This window comes from Equus quagga, chromosome 14, assembly GCF_021613505.1.
Source record: "Equus quagga isolate Etosha38 chromosome 14, UCLA_HA_Equagga_1.0, whole genome shotgun sequence".
Classification (NCBI taxonomy): Eukaryota; Metazoa; Chordata; class Mammalia; order Perissodactyla; family Equidae; genus Equus; species Equus quagga.
Window position 1 is genome coordinate 90,126,244 of NC_060280.1, and position 22,811 is coordinate 90,149,054.

At 38.0% G+C, this 22,811-nt stretch overlaps 1 protein-coding gene across 1 annotated transcript; it reads left to right on the forward strand.

Moving 5' to 3' along the window:
* Positions 1–16,830: 16,830 nt before the first annotated feature.
* On the forward strand, positions 16,831–17,643 carry LOC124252433 (olfactory receptor 18-like). The gene has a single exon (XM_046685934.1). The coding sequence runs from the start codon at positions 16,831–16,833 to the stop codon at positions 17,641–17,643; it is 813 nt and encodes a 270-aa protein (XP_046541890.1).
* The last annotated feature ends 5,168 nt before the right edge of the window (positions 17,644–22,811 follow it).

Here is a 22,811-nt window from a genome sequence, read left to right on the forward strand (position 1 = left end):
TTTTAGTATTATAATGGTGTGCATCATCATGTGTGCAGAAATAAAAATGTATCAACAGAAGCAATGTGAGTAAAGACACACTCAATCATAGAACCAAACTAAAATTTAGCAAGCGATGCTTTTAGATCATTGTTATTATTATCATAATTGTGATCATTATCATTATTTGAGAATACTATTCTTTCGTGGGACACCTAGAGATGCTTCAAGTCTAAGCTTAGTACTCACTGGTGTAGATGTAGGACATTAATCAAGACAGAAATTTTTAGATATCGTGATGATAGAAACTGCTAAAGAAATTACATAAGGAAAACTTGATTTTCCTAATGTATAAAGATAAATTTGTAGATGCCCAAGGAATAATGAGCAAGAAGCAAAGGTATTGAAAGATGAGCTAGGTTTTACTATTGCTACCTACCTATAGGATCCATGTAAGTCCCAAATTCATGATGGACAACAGGATGTTCTGCCTAGGAATATTCCCAGGGCTCCCATGCAGAATTCTAAGATGTTTCTCCAAGATTCCCAGCCCTTGGAATGAGATTTTCTTTCAGTTATTCAATCAAACCCTAATCTAGGTGCCTCTAGGAAGGGATTTTGTAGATGAAATTAAGGTCCCAATGCATTTGACCCTAAAATAGGTAATTATCTGGGTGATCTTAATATAACCATATGAGCCCTAAAAACCCAGAGTTTCACTAGCTGGTCAAAGAGAGGAAGTAGGAAATTTGAAGCATGAAAAGGATTTGACATGTCATTGTTTGCTTGAAGAAGGAAGCGGTAATGTGTTAAGGAGCACAGGGGGCCTCTCAGAGTTGGTATCCCTAAGTTAACAGCTACTAAATAATAGGGACTGTAGCAGACAGCATAATAGAGCTCCAAGATGCCAACTCCAGAATCCCCAGAAGCTTTGAATATGTACCTTACGTGGCACAATGGCTTTGCAGATGTGAATAAATGAAGGATCTTGAGATGGGTAGCTTATCATGAATTCTCAAAGTGGCTTAATCCCAATGTAATCATGAGGATCTTTGAAAGAGGACATCAGGAGGATTAGAGTGAAAAAAGAAGATGTGAAAATGGAGCAAATGAGAGAGAAAGAGAGAGAGATTGACAGTATTACTATCGTTGAAGATATAGGAAGGGGGCGAGAGACCAAGGAATATCAGAAGGCTCTAGAAACTGGAAAAGACAAGGAAATGGGTTCTTTCCTAGAGACTCTGGGAGGAATGCAGCACTGCTGACTCATTTTAGACTTCTGACCTCCAGAGCTGTAAGGTGATCAATATTTGTTGTTTTAAGCCACTTAGTTTGTGGCAATTTTTCTAGCAGCCATGGGAAACTAATACAGGGCCTCAGTCCTACAACCACAAAGGACTGAATTCTGCTAACAACCCAAATGAGCTTAGAAGCAAAATTTCCCTAGAGCTTCCAGATGATAATTCAGCCTGGCTGGCACCTTGATTTTCACCTTATGATTCCCTGACCAGATAACCTTGTTAAACCAAGCCTGAATTTCAACCTACGGAACTATGAGATTAAAAAAAGTAAATTGTTTTAAGCCACTAAACTTGTGGTAATTTCTTAGATAGCAACAGAAAACTGAGCCTGGTATATCAAGCTGTAGATGCAGGGGTTCAGCACAGATGTGACCATGGTCCCCATCATTGGAGCTATTGAGCTTCTCTAGGAAGAATTGATCATCAGAGAACTGAGTTATAACACAATGCCTGTCAGACAGAACTTGGAGCCCAATAGATTTGACCTTCAGAGGCCCATTGGCACAAAAATGAAATGCCTGAGAAATGTCCCTATATGCAGAATGAGAAGACAGCCAGTAGTGACATGGATACTGAAAAATCAAGTATTTGAAGAGTGAAAATATCCCTGAGAATTTATTGAGTACATAAAGTCACTGCAGACCTCAGGGAGAACAATTTGGGATGGAGGTAGAAAGACTCCAGGTGAACTGGATGAAGAGAGAGTGAGCAGAGTGGAAATGGAAGTAACAAGTATACACCAAATTCTTCAAAAGTTTGGAGCAATATCGAAAGGTGAGTACGAGTCTAGGAGTGAGTTTCATTTTCATTGAAAGAAATGGGAATGTGGATCATTCCCAAGACACTGGAAATTTTAACATTGCATGCAGACATAGCAATGTCTGCCGGATAAGGAAGGGATAAGTGATGGTGTAAATCCCGCCAAAAATAATGAAGGGATGGGATTCAAAGTTCAGGTACAGGTTTTTAAGAGACAGTCAATATTAAAATACTAAAATGGAAGTAATTATTTAATTACCATGGTTGCTAGTGTTGTGATAGATGGTATAGAGTCCAATGAGAGCCTTATCCAGTGGGGCCTTATAACTGAGAACTGAAGGATCATGGGTAGGATTTGGCCAAGCATCAGCTTCTCTTTCTAACTCCTGACTCTCTCAACAGGAACTTCTCCCTTTTTCTATACAATTAGTTGATTCATACTGTCAGCCAGGGAGACAGATGATCACCAGACCAATACATTTGACCTCTGAGAAAATAGCACCAATGAGGTGTTCTGTATGATCCCCAACTCAAGCTTTCCAAGATTCAACCAATGTTTTGTGTTCCCTAAAATGTTGCTTTTCCTCTGATTCTCTTCTCTTTAAAAGCTAACACTATCAACTCTGGCACCCATGGACTATGCAAGTTGTTCTCAGTCAGGTTGATGTTTCAGCCTCCAGGACAACTGGAAATGTCTGGAGACGTTTCTGATTATCACAACTCAGTGCTGTCCTCTAGTGGGTAGATGGTAGGGGTCTGTCAAAAATCTTACCATAAACAGGACAGCCTAGACCAAAATGTCAATATTGTGGTGGGTTAGAAATCCTGGTAAAGTCTGTGGAGGTCTAAAGTTGAAATTTTTATCTAAAAAATCCCAACCATGCTTTATTTTATAATGATATTGAAAATTCATCTGAAAGAAATCTCACAATATTTCTGCATTAGTTTGTGTTACTTCATCTTTTTTCTTGTGGTTAAATTTGTATAACATATAAAGTAGCATTTCAACCGTTTTGAAGTGTACAATTCTGTACACCTGGCATTAAGTACATTCACATTATTGAACAACCATGTCCAGCATCTGTCTCTAGAACTTTTAATTTTCCAAAACTGAAACTCTGTCCTCATTAAATAATACTCATTCTCCCTCCCGTAGCCTCTGGGACCCACCAATCTGCTTTTTTGTGTCTATGAATTTCTCTACTCTTGTTCCCTCATATAAGGGGAATTATATAATATTTTTCCATTTGGAATATCTCAATTTTGACATTTCAAACACTAATTTCTGATATTCCCTTTCCTTCCCAAATTTGCTCCACCCACAGCCCTGTCTTTCTCAATGGATGCAATTCCATTCTTTCAGTTGTTCAGGCTCCAAACCGTGGAGTCATTCTTGTCTCTTCTCTTTCTCTCACACCCATATCCTGACTAAGAACAAATCTTCTTGGCCCAACTGACTGCCTCTCAACCCTTACATTACTATTCCCCTGGGTCCTAGCCTCCTATATCTGACCTGGTTTGTTGAATTCAGTTCCAAGCAGGCTTCCCCATACCCTAAAATCCATTCTCAACCATGCAGCCAGAATGATCTTTTAAAATGCTAAGTCAGATCACATCACTCGACTGCTCACAGCCCTGCAATGACTGCCCATATCATTCAGAGTAAATGAAAGCAAGAGTCCTTCAATGGCAGACACAGTCTCACAGGATCAGCCCCTGATATCTGCCTATCTCTTCTACTGTGCTCCCCTCACTCTCTCTGCTCCAGCCACATGCTCTCCAAGTAACCTCCCATCTCAGGGTCTCTGTATTAGCCTCAGCTTCTGCTGGGGGCACTCTTTCCCCAGATATGCACTCATCTAGGTCATTCACTGTTTCACAAATGTAAGTTTCTCAATGAGGTCTATTAAATCATCCTTTATAAGATGACAACCTGCACTCCCCACACTTGTGATACTATTTATCCTGCATAATTGAGCCTAAAATAATGAATGACACATAGTAAATACTCAGTAAAAATAGGTTTGACAAATTGAACAAACACATGTGGTTGTGAAGGCACTGCCAGTAACGTTATCTCTTGACCACAGTTGATTGATCCAAGGTGGGTAGAGGACATAATTGTATCAGTTAGAATTCTTTTCTGGAAATGTTTTTTTACACATGAGGAGTTAAAACTAGTTCCTCTTTAGTACTGAAGCTATGAGGTGTGAGTTGTGAGAGCTGTTGCCTTCTGAGTTTCTTTTCACCTGGGGGTAGCCAGTCTGAGAAAATAAGGATGATAATCTGAAAGGAAATCTACTTAGCGTTGGAACCCCTGTGTCCAGTGTCCAGCTGAGCCTCTGCTTGGTTATATTCAGATGAATCAGGAAATTCTCTTCTATTACTTGCCAGCAAAGCAGACCTGTCTATTGCGGCCTTACTTTTACATAAGCCAGGACCATGAGATGATCTGCCCAATGAAAATCAACAGGGAGTGCTGTGACACTTTCTCAGTTCAAGGCCTTATAAATCAATTACTGGCAAATTCTAACACACACACATATATATCTCACAGTAGGTTGAATAGTAGCCTCCCAAAGATGTCTATGTACTATACTCTGGAATTTGTGAAAGTGTTACCTTAGACTTCAAAAGGTACTTTACAGGTCTAATTAAGTTAAAGATCTTGAGATGGGAAAGTTATTCTGAATTATCTTAGTGGGCTCAATGTAATCACAGGTGTCCTTAGAAGAAGATAGGAGGGCTAGAGAGAGATTTGATGATGCTATACTGTTGACTTTGAAGATTGAGGAAGGGGCCACAAGTCAATGAATGCAGGGGTCTTCTAAAATTTGGAAAAGGCAAAGAAGCATATTCTCCTCTAGAGCCTCCAGAAGGTAGGCAGATATGCTTATACATTTTAGACTTCTGACCTCCAAAATTGTAAGATAATGTATTTGTGTCATTTTAATCCACCAAACTTATGGCATCTTTCTTCAAAAATCTACTCATCTTGGGGCTGGCCCCGTGGCTGAGTGGTTAAGTTTGCGCCCTCCGCTGCAGGCGGCCCAGTGTTTCGTTGGTTCGAATCCTGGGCGCGGACATGGCACTGCTCACCAAACCACGCTGAGGCAGCATCCCACATGCCACAACTAAAAGGACCCACACTGAACAATATACAACTATGTACTGGGGGGCTTTGGGGATAAAAAGGAAAAAAAAATCTTAAAAAAAAAATCTACTCATCTCACTGCTATTGGCTTAGGTCAGGTACCCATCATCTCTCCCCTGAACTACTTCCACAACCTTCTAATTATTCCCTCTGCCTCTAATTTCTCCTACTCAGGGCAATCCTAAATTCCTCATGTTATATGTATGATTATAGCATGGCTCTGGTACTCAATCGCTTTTAAAATATTTAGTATGTCAAATTAGACTCTCAATGATCTGTCCTCCATCTACACATCCAATCTTATTTCTGATGTCTCAGCCATAAGTTCCATATATCTTGATGATACGCCTCACTCTTGAATGTCTCTTGAATGTCACCCAAACCCATTCTCTAGTTAAATTCTATTCATTATTTGTTCCTCAACACTCAAACATATTCTCTTATTAGAAGTTTTTCCTAAATAACAAGTGTTGGCAAATGTGTGAGAAAACTGGAACCTTCGTGCTTTCCTAGTGGGAATATAAATTGGTGCAGCAACTTTGGAAAATAGTTGGGCAGTTTCTTAAAAGGTTAAGCATAAGTTTACCATACAGCCCAGTAATTGCACTCCAAGGTATCTACCCAAGAGAAATGAAAATGTGTGTCAACACAGAAACATGTCAACACAGAAAATGTTCTTAGTAGCATTATCCGTATTAATCCCAAACTGGAAATATCCAAATGTACGTCAACTGGTAACTGGATGAGCAAAATGTGGTATATACATACAATAGAATACTACTCTACAATTAACAGGAAGAAAATATTGAAATATACGTCCACATGGATGAGCCTCAAAAACATATGCTAAGTAGAAGAGGCCAGATACAAAAGACCACATATTGTATGATTCTATTTGTACAAAACATCTAGAAAACGCAAATTTATACAGACAGAAAGTGATAAGTGGTTTCCTAGGGCTCTGGTAAGAGTGGGAATTAACTGTAATTGGGCACAAGGGAAATTTTTGAAGTGATAGACATATTCTAAAACTGGATTTTGCTAATGGTCACATAAACCTACATTTATTAAAATTGTTAAATTTACGTTATCAATGGATGAATTCCACGTATGTAAATTACACCTTGGTAAAAACGTTAAAGAATAAATGTCCAAAGAGTTTTTCCTGGAATTACTCAAGGGGAGTTGAAAACATTTACCTTTGTTTTCCAAAGAATCTACTACACATCAATTTTATTATGCTCACCTCTCTGTATTGCAATCATTTGTATCTCTCTGGTCTCCTCCTCAAATTGTCCACAGTAGATGATAAATGCACATTAGGTTAGACCTAAAGGAATCACAGTGAATTAAAGTCATACCAAATAAGTCTTTTATCTTTAACAAATTATAATATTTGAGCAATTTTGCAGTCCTTACCATGTCTGCAATAATTACTTTCTTTTTTCTTCCTTAAAGTCCCTAAATCCATTCAAGATATTGTCTTGATACATCACAGTCTTTATCATCTCTATTGGTTTTGGTTCCCACAGAAGCAGACACTGAGCCAAGAATCTATGTGCAAGCACTTGTAAGGAGAAAGGAACATGGATGGGAGAGAGGAGAAGAGATACATGGAAGAAAACACATCCAATAAAGCTTGCATTAGATCAGCTACCACTGTGATTGAGCAGTTTTCATCCTGCGGGAGAAATTCTGGAAAATGGTACAAATCTAAACCTCAGAATTAGTCCTGCTTAAAGGTCAAGGAGATGGCATACCCCACATTTCTTGCTCAATGGCTGTCTCTGATGGGCAATAATTCCCTATCACTTCTGCCACCACATATTGGGCAAAGTGGGTTCCAGTTGGGGCTGGCCATAGGCAGTCACTCAGTGAAGAGGGTACAAGGATCCAGGGAATGTGTGAGGAATATTGACAGCATCTACTACTCCATCCTTCCCTGCAGACTTGATTCTATCAAGATTGTTCTGAAAAAGTAAAATAAGTTCTCAATACCTTCCACACGTGTGTAACTATGATTCCTGATGGCGCCTCCAGAGAGTCTCAGAAGAAATAAATTAAATCACCCAAGAAAACAACTTTGATTCTATTGTATTCATTATTACATGATTTGGGATCTTAGAGGGTATATCTCAAAATTGCGATGATGAGAAATAAAGGTCAGATAAAGGAAGGAAGGAAAGAAAAGGATGAAGGAAGGATCATAAAGAATGAAGCAACAACTCAGTTATCTTTGGTGGTGTACTTCTATTAATCATCTGAACAAACCAACTTTAAACCTATATTCCTCCTTTGAAGTTGAAAATCACATCACTGTTCTTATGAAAACACAGGAAAGCAAAGTTAGTGTCAGGTGGCCTAGTTAGAGTCCAACTCAATCTCAGTCTCTTCTTTTGAAAGTGGAGTGAATAGGAGAAAATATCTCAAAGAAATGTTTTGAAGATGACATATAATGATACATGTGAAGAAACAAGCACAGACCTAATACGTAAGCACTTGTTTTGATGACTGTATTATTTACATTCATTTCTTCTGGAACAAACCATCACAGAACCAAATGAGGTTAAAAACATCAATGTTTGAGAGGATAATTTTGGGGTAAGTATGGCAGCACTTGATATGATAGTTTCTTTGAATCTAAAATTAGAATATATAGCTTTTGTATCTTTCAGATCTCTTAATGCATGATATGTGTAAGGATGCATGTAACTGGTCCTCAACTTTGGCTTCATGTTGGGTTCCCCTGGAGATTTTTAGAAATATTGCTGACTACTTCTCACCACAGATTATAATTTAATTGAACTGAGGTATAGCCTTAGCATGAAGATTTAAAAATTATCCCAGTTTGTTCTCATTTATAACCAAGGTTGTAAACTACTGATTGAATCACATATTTCATTCAAAGATGACTAGTGTGTTTGGATCTTTTACTGCTCATGAGCAGATGCTGAAGTTCTTAAAGTAAGTTTTACTAGCTCACAAGAGGGATGATATGAAAAAGTTCACCCTCACTACAGCCACTGTGATTTTTCACAACATTTCCTGATATTTCTTCACATATCTTCTCCTTCCATAGTATACAAGTAGTTATCTGTGCTGGCTAATAAGATATTGTCACCTAACTTCAAACTCATCCTTCTATACTTTACTTCAGCAAAGGGTGGCTCTTTCCTGTCACTATTAACAGTATGTTTAGGACTTCACTTTGAAGCTGTTCTTCCCTGTCTCTTGTCCTAACAAATCTGTCTTTCAGCTATCATCTGTGTCCAATCTATGGGTACCCATCTTTCCTTTAGAGATATCTCACAGAGTTTCTGAGGCAGTTATCTGGAGCTCTCTGAAAGGCTGTCTACTAACTAGTTTAATTTGCTTGGCCTTTTGCATTAAGGTCAATCATGTACCAACTTTGCTGATCAGGAACTTTGATACTGGAGAAAGGAATGCCCTTTACAGAGGATGGAGCCATACCACCCAGTGAGAAGAAATACTTCCCATTAAAAAATGACTAAACTAGGGTTTTGAATCTTTGGTTTGAATGAACTGAAATGAGACAGTTTGAGTCTGATGTACTCTGAAACAGTGATGAGGCTATGTCTCCATTTCTGAAAACCTAAGTAATGGGCAAAAGCCCTTGGAATTTGCCAAGGCAATTGTATTGGTTAATTTTATATGTCAACCTGGCTGGGTCATGGTGCCCAGATATTTGGTCAAGCATTATTCTGGATGTTTCTGTAAAAATTTTCTTTGGCTGAGATTAACATTTAGTTTAGTGGACTTTGAATAGAGCAGATGACTCTCTCTAATGTGGGCAGGCCTTATCCAATCAGACAACGGCCTTAATAGAACAAAGACTGACATCCTGGATGAAGAAGAAATCCTGAAAGAAGACAGGGTTTGAACTTGAACTGAAAGTCTCCCCTGAATCTTCAGCCTGCTGGCCTACTCTGCAAAATTTGGACTTACCAAGCCTCCACAATCACATGAGCCAATTTCTTAAAACAAATCTCTCTCTATATATACCTTTATCCATATCCTGTTGCTTCTGTTTCTCTGGAAAACCCTGAGCAGTACAGTATTGTTACCTTTTGATATCTCATTTTATATTCTTCCCAGTGGTAATATACTCTTTTTTTCTCTTTAAACTTCAACTTTTATAATGAGTGCTACTAATTGATTAACACCATGCATTAGAGGAAAGCCTCAATGGAAATATGCCAAAAGGTCCAGAGTAACTATGTAGGACTGGTGCTACTATCTTTGATATGGAAAAGGCCTCACAGATAATAGATAACCTATGGAATTTGAAGACAAAACTTCACCTAGATCTTGCCAACAATTTGAGACCTGTTGCAACTTAGAGCACTTCAGATTCCTCATCAGCAAAAGGCAACCTATGGAATGGGGGAAAACATTTGTCAACCATAGGTCTGATAATTGGTTTATCTCCAAAATATATAAAGAGCTCTTACAACTCATTAGTAAGAAAACTAATAACTTGGGTTATTAAAAAATGAGTAAGTACTCAGATAAACATTTTTCCAAAGAAAACATACAAGTGACTAACAAACATGTGTAAAGATTCTCAATACCACTATTCATCAGGAACATGCAAATCAAAACCACACTAAGGTATCACATCACCCATGTCAGGGTGGCTATTATAAAAAAAGAAGAAGAAGCCAGGCCTGGTGCGCTACTGGTTAAGTTCAGCTCGCTCCACTTTGGTGGCACAGGTTCATTTCCTGGGTGCAGACCTACACCACTCATCTGTCAGTGGCCATGCAGTGGTGGCAGCTCACATACAAAAAGAGGCAGATTGGCACTGGATGCTAGCACAGGGCAAATCTTCCTCAGCGACAAAAAAGAAAAGATAAGTGTTGGCAATGATGTGGAGAAACTGGAACATTTGCACACTGTCGGTGTAAATAGGAAATGTCTTAGCCACTAAGGAAAACAGTTAGGAGGTTCCCCAGAAAATGAAAAGTAGAGCTGACCCATCATCCAGTAATCCCACTTTTTCATATTTTCCCAAAAGACTTGAAATCAAGACATTAAAGAGATAGTAGCACTCCTATGTACATTGCAGCACTAGTCACAAAAGCCAAGATCTAGAAATATTAACCTAAATGTCATTGAGACATAAATGAATAAGAAAATTGTATCATTATATATATATATTGAATATATACATATTATATATATAATGAAAATATTATATATATAATGGAATAGTATTCACCCCCCAAAAAGAAAAAAATCTTAACATTTGCAACAACATGGATGAAACTTAAGGATAATATGCTAAGTGAAATAAGCCAATCACAGAAAGACAAACATTACTTGATTGCACTTACCTCATGTATGTGCCAGGAGCTGGCAGTAGGGGGAAATGGAGAAGTACTAATTAAAGGCATAAAATTTCATTCAAGCAAGATGAATAAGCTTTGGAGAGCTGCTGTACAATACTGCACCTATAGTCAACAATAATATGTGAATGCTTCAAAATTTGTTAAGAGGATACATCTCATGTTAAGTGATCTTTCCACGACATAAAAAACAAAGGTATCCTTAGAAACACAAATATTAACTGAGAAAATGGAAATGTTGTCATATTCTTGATATACAAGACCTAATTCTCCCTCAATTACTTGGTCATTTGAGTGCATTTGATGATGATAAACTCACATGTTGATGTATGTTAATTTAAAATGTAAGTCTAAATTTTTTATTAAGATGTGTGAAACCTGAAATTCAGAAGGAAGATTATAAGTGAGATTCCTCCTTAGAAGTGGAGATTTACATTTCCTATGATCCTATTCCATTACTCTTAACGAATCCTCAGGGATTGGGATAACATGGACCAATTCGTCTAATTATGAGCTCTGCGCATTGAGCTCTCCAGCCCACACAGCTCTAAATAATCAGCCTGTGTTCTCCCAACTTTCAGTTTGCTGATCTCAGTACAGTAGGTATTATATGTGTGTCTTCTCTTCCCAGAGGTATTGTATGCATCCAGGAGTCTATGCCTGACTCTGTCTTCCTGCCAGTCCAGAGAACAGGGCCTGAGCCTTCTCTACTCATCAGGCATTGAAACAATGATGGATAATCATCCCATCATCACGCCCACACATAGAAGCAGCACAGTCCAGTGAGTGTCCTTGCAGATACTTGATATAGGAAAGGCTGTGAGAGCATTGTTCTTTACCATCAGGATAAGTAGGACAGTTGTAGTAGCTAGACTTAAGGGCACTAATATACAATTTCAGCTCAGAGGCCTATGCAGTTAATGTTCTTGGCTCTGGTTGGGATCTGGGAACTCTCATTCAGAGTTCAGCTTTCCTCCCACAGCGGTTCTAGCCCCCATAACCATCTCTCTCACTGGAGCAGGAAATGAGCCCCTCTAATCTGTCCTCTAAGCACTCCAAAATGATTCATAAAGGTGATGATGAAGATGAGTGGGGGATGATGCAAGAAGACCCTGTACATGGTATCATTAACCTTTATTAAAGATTCTCAGGTGCTAGGCTCTGAACTAAATGCTCTGTATGACTTGTTTCATTTCATCTGCACAGTCACCCCTAAGATATATGTGCGCATGTTATTGTTCCTTTACAGATGAGGAAAGGATTCTAGACTTTTAATCTAACTTAATCTGGGATAGAATGGGATGAAGCCAGGTTTCAATCAAACAGTCTGACTCTAGACATAGGGCCCCTGGCCTGAATTTTCCTTCTGCAAACCCGACCAGCCATACCCCTTCTTTGGTCATTTCATACAGACACCCGCTGCTCACTGTGTTCTTCTCCTTGGAGGGTACTGGTAGACCACAGTGGAGAGCAATGCCTGGCGCTTGCTGCCTGAACTATAGGAAGGATGGCTGAGGTCACAGGCAGGGATCACAGAAAGAGCTGGATCCTGACAATTTAGAGCAGATCTCTCTCTTGCTTCTGCTCCTGGATTTTGCCTCAGCTGTCCACTTCCTCTTCCATTCTTATAATTTAAGGCTTCTCTGTTTCAAAGGGAGATGTAACATCATGTCTCAGATCCATCCTCAGTTTCCATCAGGAAACAGGAAGCAATTAAAAGATGTACAATAGATGAGTCATTGGTTAAGACCTATGGATCTCCACCTTAAATGTTCTGGATTTTAACAGAGTGAAGACATTAACTGCATGTGCTACAGAGATACATAATGTAATTTTAAGTCCTGTCTGCTCTATTTTTTATCTAGTGACCTGGAGCAAGCTCTTAATATGTCTGAGCCTCACCACTGTCATCCGAGTTGATTCCTAGTTGATAGCACTCCACTGAGAAAGGACTAAATGGACAAGGGATCATTTATGCAATTAAAATGTGATGGGTATATATAAGGGCAAAAAATTTATACATTGTTATTATTAATATTGATAACAATAAGCTTCATTCATACCATTCAACCAAAATATTCGATGATCTGATGATTTGGTTTTCAAAGGATACCTGACAGAACACTTTATTTTTGTTCTTATACAAGTAGACATTGAGTACTTGGATGAAAATGACTGAATCGCATTCACTTCTGATTCCCTAGATCTTACATCATCTTTGTCACAGAGTAGGCAACAACAGCAAGAAGAAACAAAATATGTTAGATAGTGAGTAGACTCTTTTTTGGCTCAAGAAACAGAGCATAGACACTATAGGTTGCACAACTGGAGCTTTCTTGTCTGTGCCTTCATCCATTTAATGGATGTCTCAGAGGTCAAAAGACAAAATAAAATAGCACTTGTTTGTGTTTATGTCACAGACATTCAATAAGATTTATTATTTTCAATAGCATCTGCAAAATTCAATTATTCAGAAACTGTCATAGTGATTTTCATAAGTTTGAAAAGGAAGAGGCAGAATGAGAACAGGAAGGTACATTTCGTTGTGTGGGCTGAGACACACTTTAGGATTTCTAGTGTCCTGAGACAAGAGAGCCTTCAGATTCTCTGCCATATAATCAAACAAAAGGTTATTAAAAACTTCTTAGGGTTGCATTTCATCAATAAACCCACTGTTCCTGTAATGATTCCAATTCCTGCTACAAAACAACAACCAACTATTTCTTAAGTTCTCCCCCCCTTGGATTCCACACATCTCTGGAGACGACTGTTGTTCTCATCATTTCCACATCAAGAACACGAGTACAAAGAGGTTGAAGGATTTATACACACTTCTGTTAATTAGGGTAATGAAACAGTGGTTTTAGGGGTGCTTACAGCACTAATATGGAAAGCCTACGGATTATGGGATTTTCTATTAATAGTAATGTACTTTACAGCTCAATTTGAAAATTTAAAATGTGGAATTATTATTCCCCATCTAAGATGTGAATTTTCACATGGCGCTATCATGGAATGACTATCATGGAGGTATCAAGTTAGATACTTGTTGATATACCTGATTCTATACTTTGATAATAGCATGTAGTTGATAGCAACTGATTTTTCTGTTAGGAAAACAAATGTAGGCAAGAAACAGTAAAATTTAACTGGCATTTATTTTTATGACAAAAACAACTGTCCTCCATGCAACTATCATATAGAAATTCTCACTTGTATGAAATGGATGAGGCAAAGGAATTGTTATAGGATTGTTGAAATAAGGAATTAATACATAAAATGAAGTTCATTCCTTAGTAATCCTACATATCAGTTAAAGTATTATATCTAATATTAAACACAATGTTGTAGTAAATAAGCATGTTTAGATCCAATATGTGTAGTAATATCCTATTTAGATAAATTTTCAAGAAAAACCTTTACAAATACATAAATAAATACTACCATTATGGAAACAATGACAGAAAAATATACCCACAAAATTAACAACAGTTGTTGTTTGGGGAGACAAGTGTTCAGGGCAATAGAATCACGTAGGGATTTAAGAAAAACTTAGTCTTATGTGTAATATTTGAAATCTATATCAAATAAGAGTTTGAAGAAGGTATTATTAAATGTTTATGTCTTTAATATAGACGTTTGGCGTAAAGTATAACAAAAGTGGGTGATAGTAACTGAACGTTTTCTAAGTGCCTGGCAATGTTCTAAGGCATTGTTCTTGACCCTGGCTGTATGTTGAGACCACTAAGAACAGCATGTATGGGGATTATTATTTAACCGGTTCTAGTCTGTGGCCAGGGCACTGGTACCTTTTACAATATTCATGGGTAAATACAATAAGAAATTAGGATTGAAAACCATGGGTCTGAGCAGTTTATGTTTAATTTAATTTAATTTGTTAAAACAACCCTATAAGGTAAGTTCAATTATTATCTTCATTTTACTGAAGTGAAACCTTTCCAGGTGTTTGATATATCCATCTCTGTCCTTTTCTCATTTGCATTGCCCCAAATTAACTCACATTGTGACCTGTCAAGGAAAATGAAGATCTGAGTTGCCTTTAGGGAGTTGATTTAAGAACTGTGTTTAAGGAGAATTGATTTAAAGGAAAATTGATTCATGGAGATTTCTCCCTGTTTTGGTACAGATTTAAATGAAGTAGGCATAAGAAGGCTGGGTTTCAGACCTGGTTTTGGGAACTCCCATGGTCCTAAATTCTTCAAATGTAAATAAGAGAGATGGAATTAAGGAGGACACAGTATTTGCAAATGCTTAGGATAAAAAATACTTGTAAGCAATTTTACCAAACCACTACAAAAGGGAGACCAGAAAAAAGAAAGAACAGTGTCTAACATCAGATGTTTCCCCAAGTTTATGTAGGGTTGATATACAATCCTGCATAAGATGTAGAAATTGTAAGAAACTGGTTTTTTTAAGCTAATTATTGTTGAATGATTGAGAAATGTGTTGTACACTAATGACATCTGTGGGGCCAATGATGCTGTATGATTTTGCTCATTTACCAAAATATATTTATCAAAATTTGAAGTCTATAAATTAAGGGTAGGAGTTATATTTGAAATGATTTTTACCTTAGTTTTATTGAGATACAATTGACATCCAGCACTGTATAAGTAAGGAGTTCAGCATAATAACTTGATTTACGTATATTGTGAAGTGATATCAGAATATTTTTAGTTAACATCCAGCATCTCATATGGAGACAAAAAAAGAACAGAAATGGTTGTTTGTCCTTACGATGAGAACTTTTACAATTTACTCTCTTAACAACTTTCAAATATACCATAGGGCAGTGTTAACTGTAGTCATCATGTTGTACATTACATCCCCAGTACACTTTTATCTTTCAACTGGAAGTTTAAACCTTTTGACCACCTTCATCCATTCCCTCCAATACCTAACCCCTGCATCTGGTAAGCACAAATCTGATCTCTTTTTCTATAAGTTTGTTTATTTTTAGATTCGATATGTAAGTGAGATCATACAATATTTGTCTTTCTCTGTCTCACTTATTTAAGTTAGCATAATACCATCAAGATCCATCCATTTTATCACAAATGACAGGATTTCATCCTTTTTTATGCCTGAATAATATTCCATTATATATATCACTTTTTCTTCATCCATACATTTATTGATGGAAACTTAGGTAGTTTCCATGTTTGGATATTATAAATAAAACTACTATGACCATGGGAGTGTGGATATCTCTTCAACATAGCGATTTTGTTCCTTTGGATATACTCCCAGAAATGGAATTGCTGGGTCATATGGCAGTTCTATTTTAAATTTTTTGAGGAACTTCCATACTGTTTTCCATAGTAGATGTACCAATTTGCAGTCCAACCCACAGTGCATAAGAGTTCTCTCCAAAAGTCTTTTAAAAACTACCCACATTTTGCAAGCACATATTCCACAAAGGAGAGATGTCAGAAAACCAAAGAAAGATGAAAATCCAGACAATAACTGGCACGTTAAAAAAGGACTCTCTGGGGCTGGCCCAGTGGTGCAGCGGTTAAGTTCACGCGTTCTGTTTCAGCCGCCCAGGGTTCACTGGTTCGGATCCTGGGTGCGGACATGGCACTGCTTGGCAAGCCATGCTGTGGTAGGTGTCCCACAGATAAACTAGAGGAAGATGGGCACAGATGTTAGCTCAGGGCTAATCTTCCTCAAAAAAAAAAGTAAAAAAAAGACTATCTGATTATGATTATTTGACTTTAACTTAGAATCCAGATATTGCAGTTCTAGCAATTATAAGGTTTACTAATATTCCAAAAAAAGGCAATTTCTTGCATTCTATCTGAAAAAAATAAGACTACTTCTAAGTGTCCTTTAATTAGCATGATTTTTTTTCTTAGAGGGAGAAGAATGTTTCCTTTTCAATATATTTCTTTTAAAAAGTAGGCTACATTTCATGGTGTTCATGGATTTGTTATATCTAAATTTCCATGTTCTTATAACATACTTCAAGTGAGTGTCTCTAAAGTAAAGTGTGTATAGAAAGAGATGAATGACACGGAAACCAATGAAGAAACGTTTCTAAGAAAATTAGATTTGAGACACTGATGAATATTGTGAAGATCGTGGGGTGTGTGACCACACAGATGAATTGCTTGAATCCAAAATATGAACACAGTGCTTGGTGTCCATTTACTTGTTTCCATTTTTCCAACCCTCTTTTATTCTTCAAAGGTGTCCAAGCTACATAGAAAAACAAAATTTTACACGTGTCTCAGAATTCTTCCTCATGGGCCTCTCAGATGATCCAGAACTACAGCCTTTGATCTTTGGGCTCTTCCTCCTCACGTACCTGGTCACCATATTGGGGAACCTGCTCATCATCCTGGTGGTCAGCTCTGACTCCCACCTCCACACCCCCATGTACTTCTTCCTCTCCAACCTGTCCATAGCTGACATCGGTTTCACCTCCACCACAATCCCCAAGATGATGGTGGACATCCACACTCATAGCAGAGTCATCTCCTATGTGGGCTGCGTGACTCAGATGTCTATTTTTACTCTTTTTGGATGTTTGGACAATCTACTCTTGACTGCAATGGCCTATGACCGGTTTGTGGCCATCTGTCACCCCCTGCACTATTCAGTCATCATGAACCCAGGCCTATGTGGCCTCCTGGTTTTGGTGTCTTTTTTTATCAGTCTTTTGTACTCTCAGCTGCACAGTTTGATGGTATCACAACTTACCTTCTTCATGTATGTGGAAATCCCTCATTTTTTCTGTGACCCTTCTCAGTTATTCAACCTTGCCTGTTCTGACACCTCCACCAATAACGCATTAATCTATTTTATGGGTGCTATCCTTGGTGGTGTTCCACTCACAGGGATCTTTTTCTCTTATACTCGAATTGTTTCTGCCACTCTGAGAGTGTCATCCACAGTTGGGAAGTACAGAGCCTTCTCTACCTGTGGCTCTCACCTGTCAGTGGTTTGCTTATTTTATGGAACAGCCCTTGGTGTATACCTCAGTTCTGTTGCTTCACATTCCCCCAAGAAGAGTGCTGTGGCCTCAGTGATGTACACTGTGGTCACCCCATGCTGAACCCCTTCATCTACAGACTGAGGAACAGAGACATCAAGAGAGCCATGCAGAAGTTCCTCAGAAGAACAGCCTAATAACAGTACCTGTGTCATCTTTTTCAGTTATGTGGGTTAGAAAAGTATGTAAAACCAAACACCTGGAATTAAACATCCTGCCCACTTGCTGTCATAACTTTTGTATCCATTGTGCCTTTCAATCCTCTCAATCTTTCATATCTAAATATTGCTTCATTTCCTGCATCTGTAATGGGATTGAGGGATACTGTGAGATCCTATACTCATTATAATCAGAGCATGATTGAATCATATTACTGCTCTAGAGTCTTCTATATTCCTTCTCCAAGGCATCCTGGAGAAATGTACAACACTTTTCTTTTAAATAATTACAATTGTCAACCCTTTAAAAAGTTTGTGTCTGTTGTCCATACTTTTGTATCTTTCAGATCTGTTTATGCATGCTGTGTGTGATGATGCATATAACTGCTCCTCAAATTTGGCTTCATATAGGGGTTACCTGGAGAATTTTAAAAATATTGATGATTGCCTATAAATGAATTTGCATGAAGTGAATCCTTAGCATGAGGATTTGAAAATCACGCCAGCTGGTTCTCATGTATAACCAAGGTTATGAACTACTGATCTAATCATATATTTTGTTCAAAGATGACTAGTATGTTTGGATCATCTACTGCTCATAAGAAGATGTTGAAGTTCTTAAAGTCCTCCTAGTTGACAAGAGGGATAATATGAAAAATTTCTCCCTCACAACAGGCACTGTGATTTTTCCCACCATTTTTGATATTTCCTTACATATATTCTCCTTCCATAACATACAACTAATCATCTGTGCTGGTTTAAAAGATATTTTCACCTTGCTCCAAACTCGTCCTTCTATACTTTAATTCAGCAAAACATAGCTATTTCCTTACACTAGTAACAGTATCTTTAAGACCTCACTTTGGAGCTATTCTTCCCTATCTCTTGTCCAGACATTCTGTTTTTGGGCTCTGATGTGTGTCCATTATAAGGGTATCTATCTTTTCTTTAGGGATGTTGCACAGAGTTTCTGAGGCAGTGATCTGGGGCTCCCTGAAAACGTGCCTACTGCCTAATTTAATTTCCTTGGCCTTTTGCCTCTAACCTCAATCATTTACCAACATCACTGATCAGGAACTTTGATACTGGAGAAGGGAATGCCCTTTACAGAGGACGAACTCCTATCAGCCAATGAGAAGAGACACTTCCCACCAAAACTGGTAAATTAGGGTTTTGATTCCTTGGTTTTCATTAACTGAAATGACATGGTTTTGGTCTGATCTACTCTGGAACAATGAATATGCTGTGTCCCCATTTCTGAACACCTAAGTAATGGTCAAAAGCCCTTGGAATTTGCCAAGGCAATTGTGATGGTTAATTTTCTGTGTCAGCTCAGTTGGGTTATGGTGCCCAGATATTTGGTCAAACGTTATTCTGGATAAATTTATGAAAGTGTTTTTTGGCTGAGATTAAAATTTAGAGCAGTGACTTTGAGTAAAGCAAATGACTCTCTCTAATGTGGGAGGTCCTTCACCACTCAGTTGAAGGCCTTCATAAACAAAGACTGACCCACTGGAGGAGGAAGAAATCCTGCCGGTGGATTGCCTGTGGACTTGGACTGCAACTGTTCCTGAATCTTTAGCCTGTTGACCTACCCAGCAAAATTTAGACTTGCCAAGCCTCCACAGTCACATAAGCCAATATCTTAAAACAAATCTCTCTGTAGATAAATAAATACATATCCTCTTGGTTCTGATTGTCTGGAAAACCCAAACTAATACAGTAATGTTGTCTATGACTTTATATTTTCCCCAGAAGTTATGCTTGCTTTTTCCTCTATAAACTTCAACATTTAGAATGCATGGTAATAATTGATTAACACTATGAATGAGGGGGGAGCCTCAATGGAAATATGCCAAAAAGGGCCACAGTAACTATCTAGCAGTGGTGTTACTATCCTTGTCATGAGAAAGGCATCACAGATAATAGAGAGGGTATGGGATTTTAAGACAAAACTCTACCTAGATCTCAGCAAAAATTTGAGACCTGTGGCAACTCAGTGCTCTTAAGATACTTTGTCAGTGAAAAGGCACCTATGGCATAGAAAAACATTTGCAAACCATACATATGCCTGACAATTGGTTAATTTCCAAAATATATAAGAAACTCCTATAGCTCAATAGAAAAAAAATACTAACCTGATTAAAAAATCGGTGAAGGAGTTAAATAGAGATTTCTCCAAAGAAGACATACAAATGGATAACAGGTACATGAAAAGGTGATAAAAATCACTGTTCATCAGCAAAATACAAATCAAAACCATACTGAGATATCACTTCACTCTTGTCAAGATAGCTACTATATAAAAAAACAAAAGACAACAAGTGTTGGCAAAGATGTGAAGAAATTGGAACCCTTGCACACTCTTAATGTAAATAGAAAATGTGGTAGCCACTATGGAAAAAAACTTGGAGGCTCCTTAGAAAATTAAAAGGAGTACTACTGCATTATCCAGCAATTCCATTTCCTGGTATTTACCGCCCCCAAAATTTAAATCAAGATGTCAAAGACATAGTAGCACTCGTATGTTTATTGCAGCACTATTCACAATGGCCAAGATATGAGAACAACCTAAACAGTCATTGAGAGATAAAGGGATAGAAAACTGTGAGATAAATATATATATATATATATGAATACTATTTAACCTGAAAAGAGAAGGAAATCCTGCCATTTGCAATAATATGGATGAACCTTAAGGTTATCACGCTAAGTGAAACAAACCTATCACATAAAGACAAATACTACATGATGTGTCTAAAATACTTAAATTCATAGACTCATCGAGTAGAATGGTGGCTGCCAGGGGCTGGCATGAGGGGGAAATGGAGAGTTACTAATTAAAGGGCAAAAGGTTTCATTCAACCAAGATGAATAAACTCTAGAGACCTTGTTAGCAGCATTGTCATATAGACAAAAATAACATATGAACACTTTAGAAACTATTGAGAGGCTAGATCTCATATTAATTGTTATTTCCATAACCATAAAAAAGTGTTGTCCATAGAGATACAAATGTTAACTGGGAAAATGGAGATATTGTCAGAATCTTGATGTAGAAAAACTAATCTTCTTCAAATTACTTTGTCACTGGAATGCATTTGACAATAAATTCACATGTTGATGTATGTTAATTTAAAAAGTCTGAATTTCTTATGAAGATGTATGAAACTTGAAGGTCAGAAAGAGGAGTACAGGTGAGATTCTTCATGAGATGTGGATCTCCTCCTATGCTACAAAACACATTTACTTTTCCTATGACCCGCTCCATTACTCTTAACAAATCCTCAGACATTGGGATAACAAGGGCCAATTTGACAAATTATGAGCTCTGTGCATTGAACTTTCCAGCCCAAACAGCTGTAAATAATCAGCCTGTGCCCTGAAAACTTTGTCTGCTGGTCCCAGTACAGTTGGACCTATATGTGTGTCTCCTCTTCCCAGAGTCATTGTATGCGTCCAGGGGTCCATGCTTGGCTGGTCTTCCTGCAAATCCCAAGAACCAAGTCTGAGCCTTCATCACTCACCAGGCATGGGAAGGGCGATGGATCTTCATTCCTTTGTCATGTAGCTGCATAGAGGAAGTACAGTCTGATGAAGCCATTGGAAATACTGGATACAGGAGGGACTGGGGGAGCATTATTTCTTTATCATCAGGATAGTTAGGGCAGTTGTGGTAGCCAGATGTGAGGGCACCAATATACAGTTTCAGCTCAGGGGCCTATGAAGGTAATGCCTTGGTTCTGATGGGGATCCAAGAACTCCCGTTTAGAGTTCTGCTTTCCTCCCACTTTACTTCCAGCTCCCATAGGCATCTGTCTCACCGGAGCAGGAAATGAGTTCCTCTAAACTGTTCCCTAAACACTCCAAAATGATCATGAAGATGAGTGGGGAATGATGCTGCATGATCACATACATGATATCATCAATACTTATTAAATTTTCCTACATGCTAGGATCTGATCTAAGTGCTCCATGTAACTTGTTTCTTTTCATCTGCATAGTCACCCCTAAGATATATGTGCATGCATTATGGCTATTTTACAGATGAGAAAAGGATTATAAACTTCTAATTTAACTTGATCTGGGACAGGATGAGACGAACCCAGATTTGAATCAAACAGTCTGACTCTGGACATAAGGCCTCTGGATCGAGTTCTCCCCTGCCAACCCAACAAGCCATATCCCTTCTCTAGTCATTTCATGCAGACACTCTGTGTTCCCTGTCCTCTTCTCTTTGGAGGTTACTGGTAGACCAGAGTGAGAGCAGTGGGTGGCACTTGCTTTATCAACTATAGGGAGGATGGCTGAGATGACAGGCAGGGACCACAGAAAGAGTTGGCTCATGACAATTTAAGGCAGATCTCTTTCTTGCCCCTGCTCCTGTATTTTGCCTCAGCCATCCATTTCCTCCTCAATTCTTGTAATTTAGCCCTTCTTTATTTCAAAGGGAGATGTGACATCAGTGTTTCAGGTCCATCTATATGTAGAAAACCAGAAACTATTAAAAGGTGTACAATAGATGTGTCCTTGGTTAAGGCCTGTGGATGTCTGCCTTAAACTTTCTGAGTTTTAATGAAGTGAAGAAGTTAATCGCATGTGCTACAGAGATCCATAATGTAATTTTTAGTTGAACCTTCTCTACTTATTATACATTGACATGGAGCAATTTCTTAGTGTCTCGGAGCCTCAAGATTGTCATCAGATTTAATCCTTAGTGGGTAGCACTCCGTTGAGTAAAGACTAAGTAGATAATGCATACTACCTATGTGATTAAATATGCAAGGGATGCATATCATATATGGGCAAACTATCTAGATATTGTTATTATTATTAATAACACAAAGCTACATTTATACAGTACAATTTGATCAAAATATCTTGTGATCTGATGGTTTGGTTTTCAATGGATACCTGACTAAACATTTTATTTTTGTCCCTATGCAAATAGATACTGAACAAGAAAGGAAATGACTGAGTCACATTTATTTCTAATTCCCTGGACCTTATATCTCCTTTGGCACAATGTAACAAGAACAATAGAAAACCCCAAAATAAGTTAAATGTTGAATA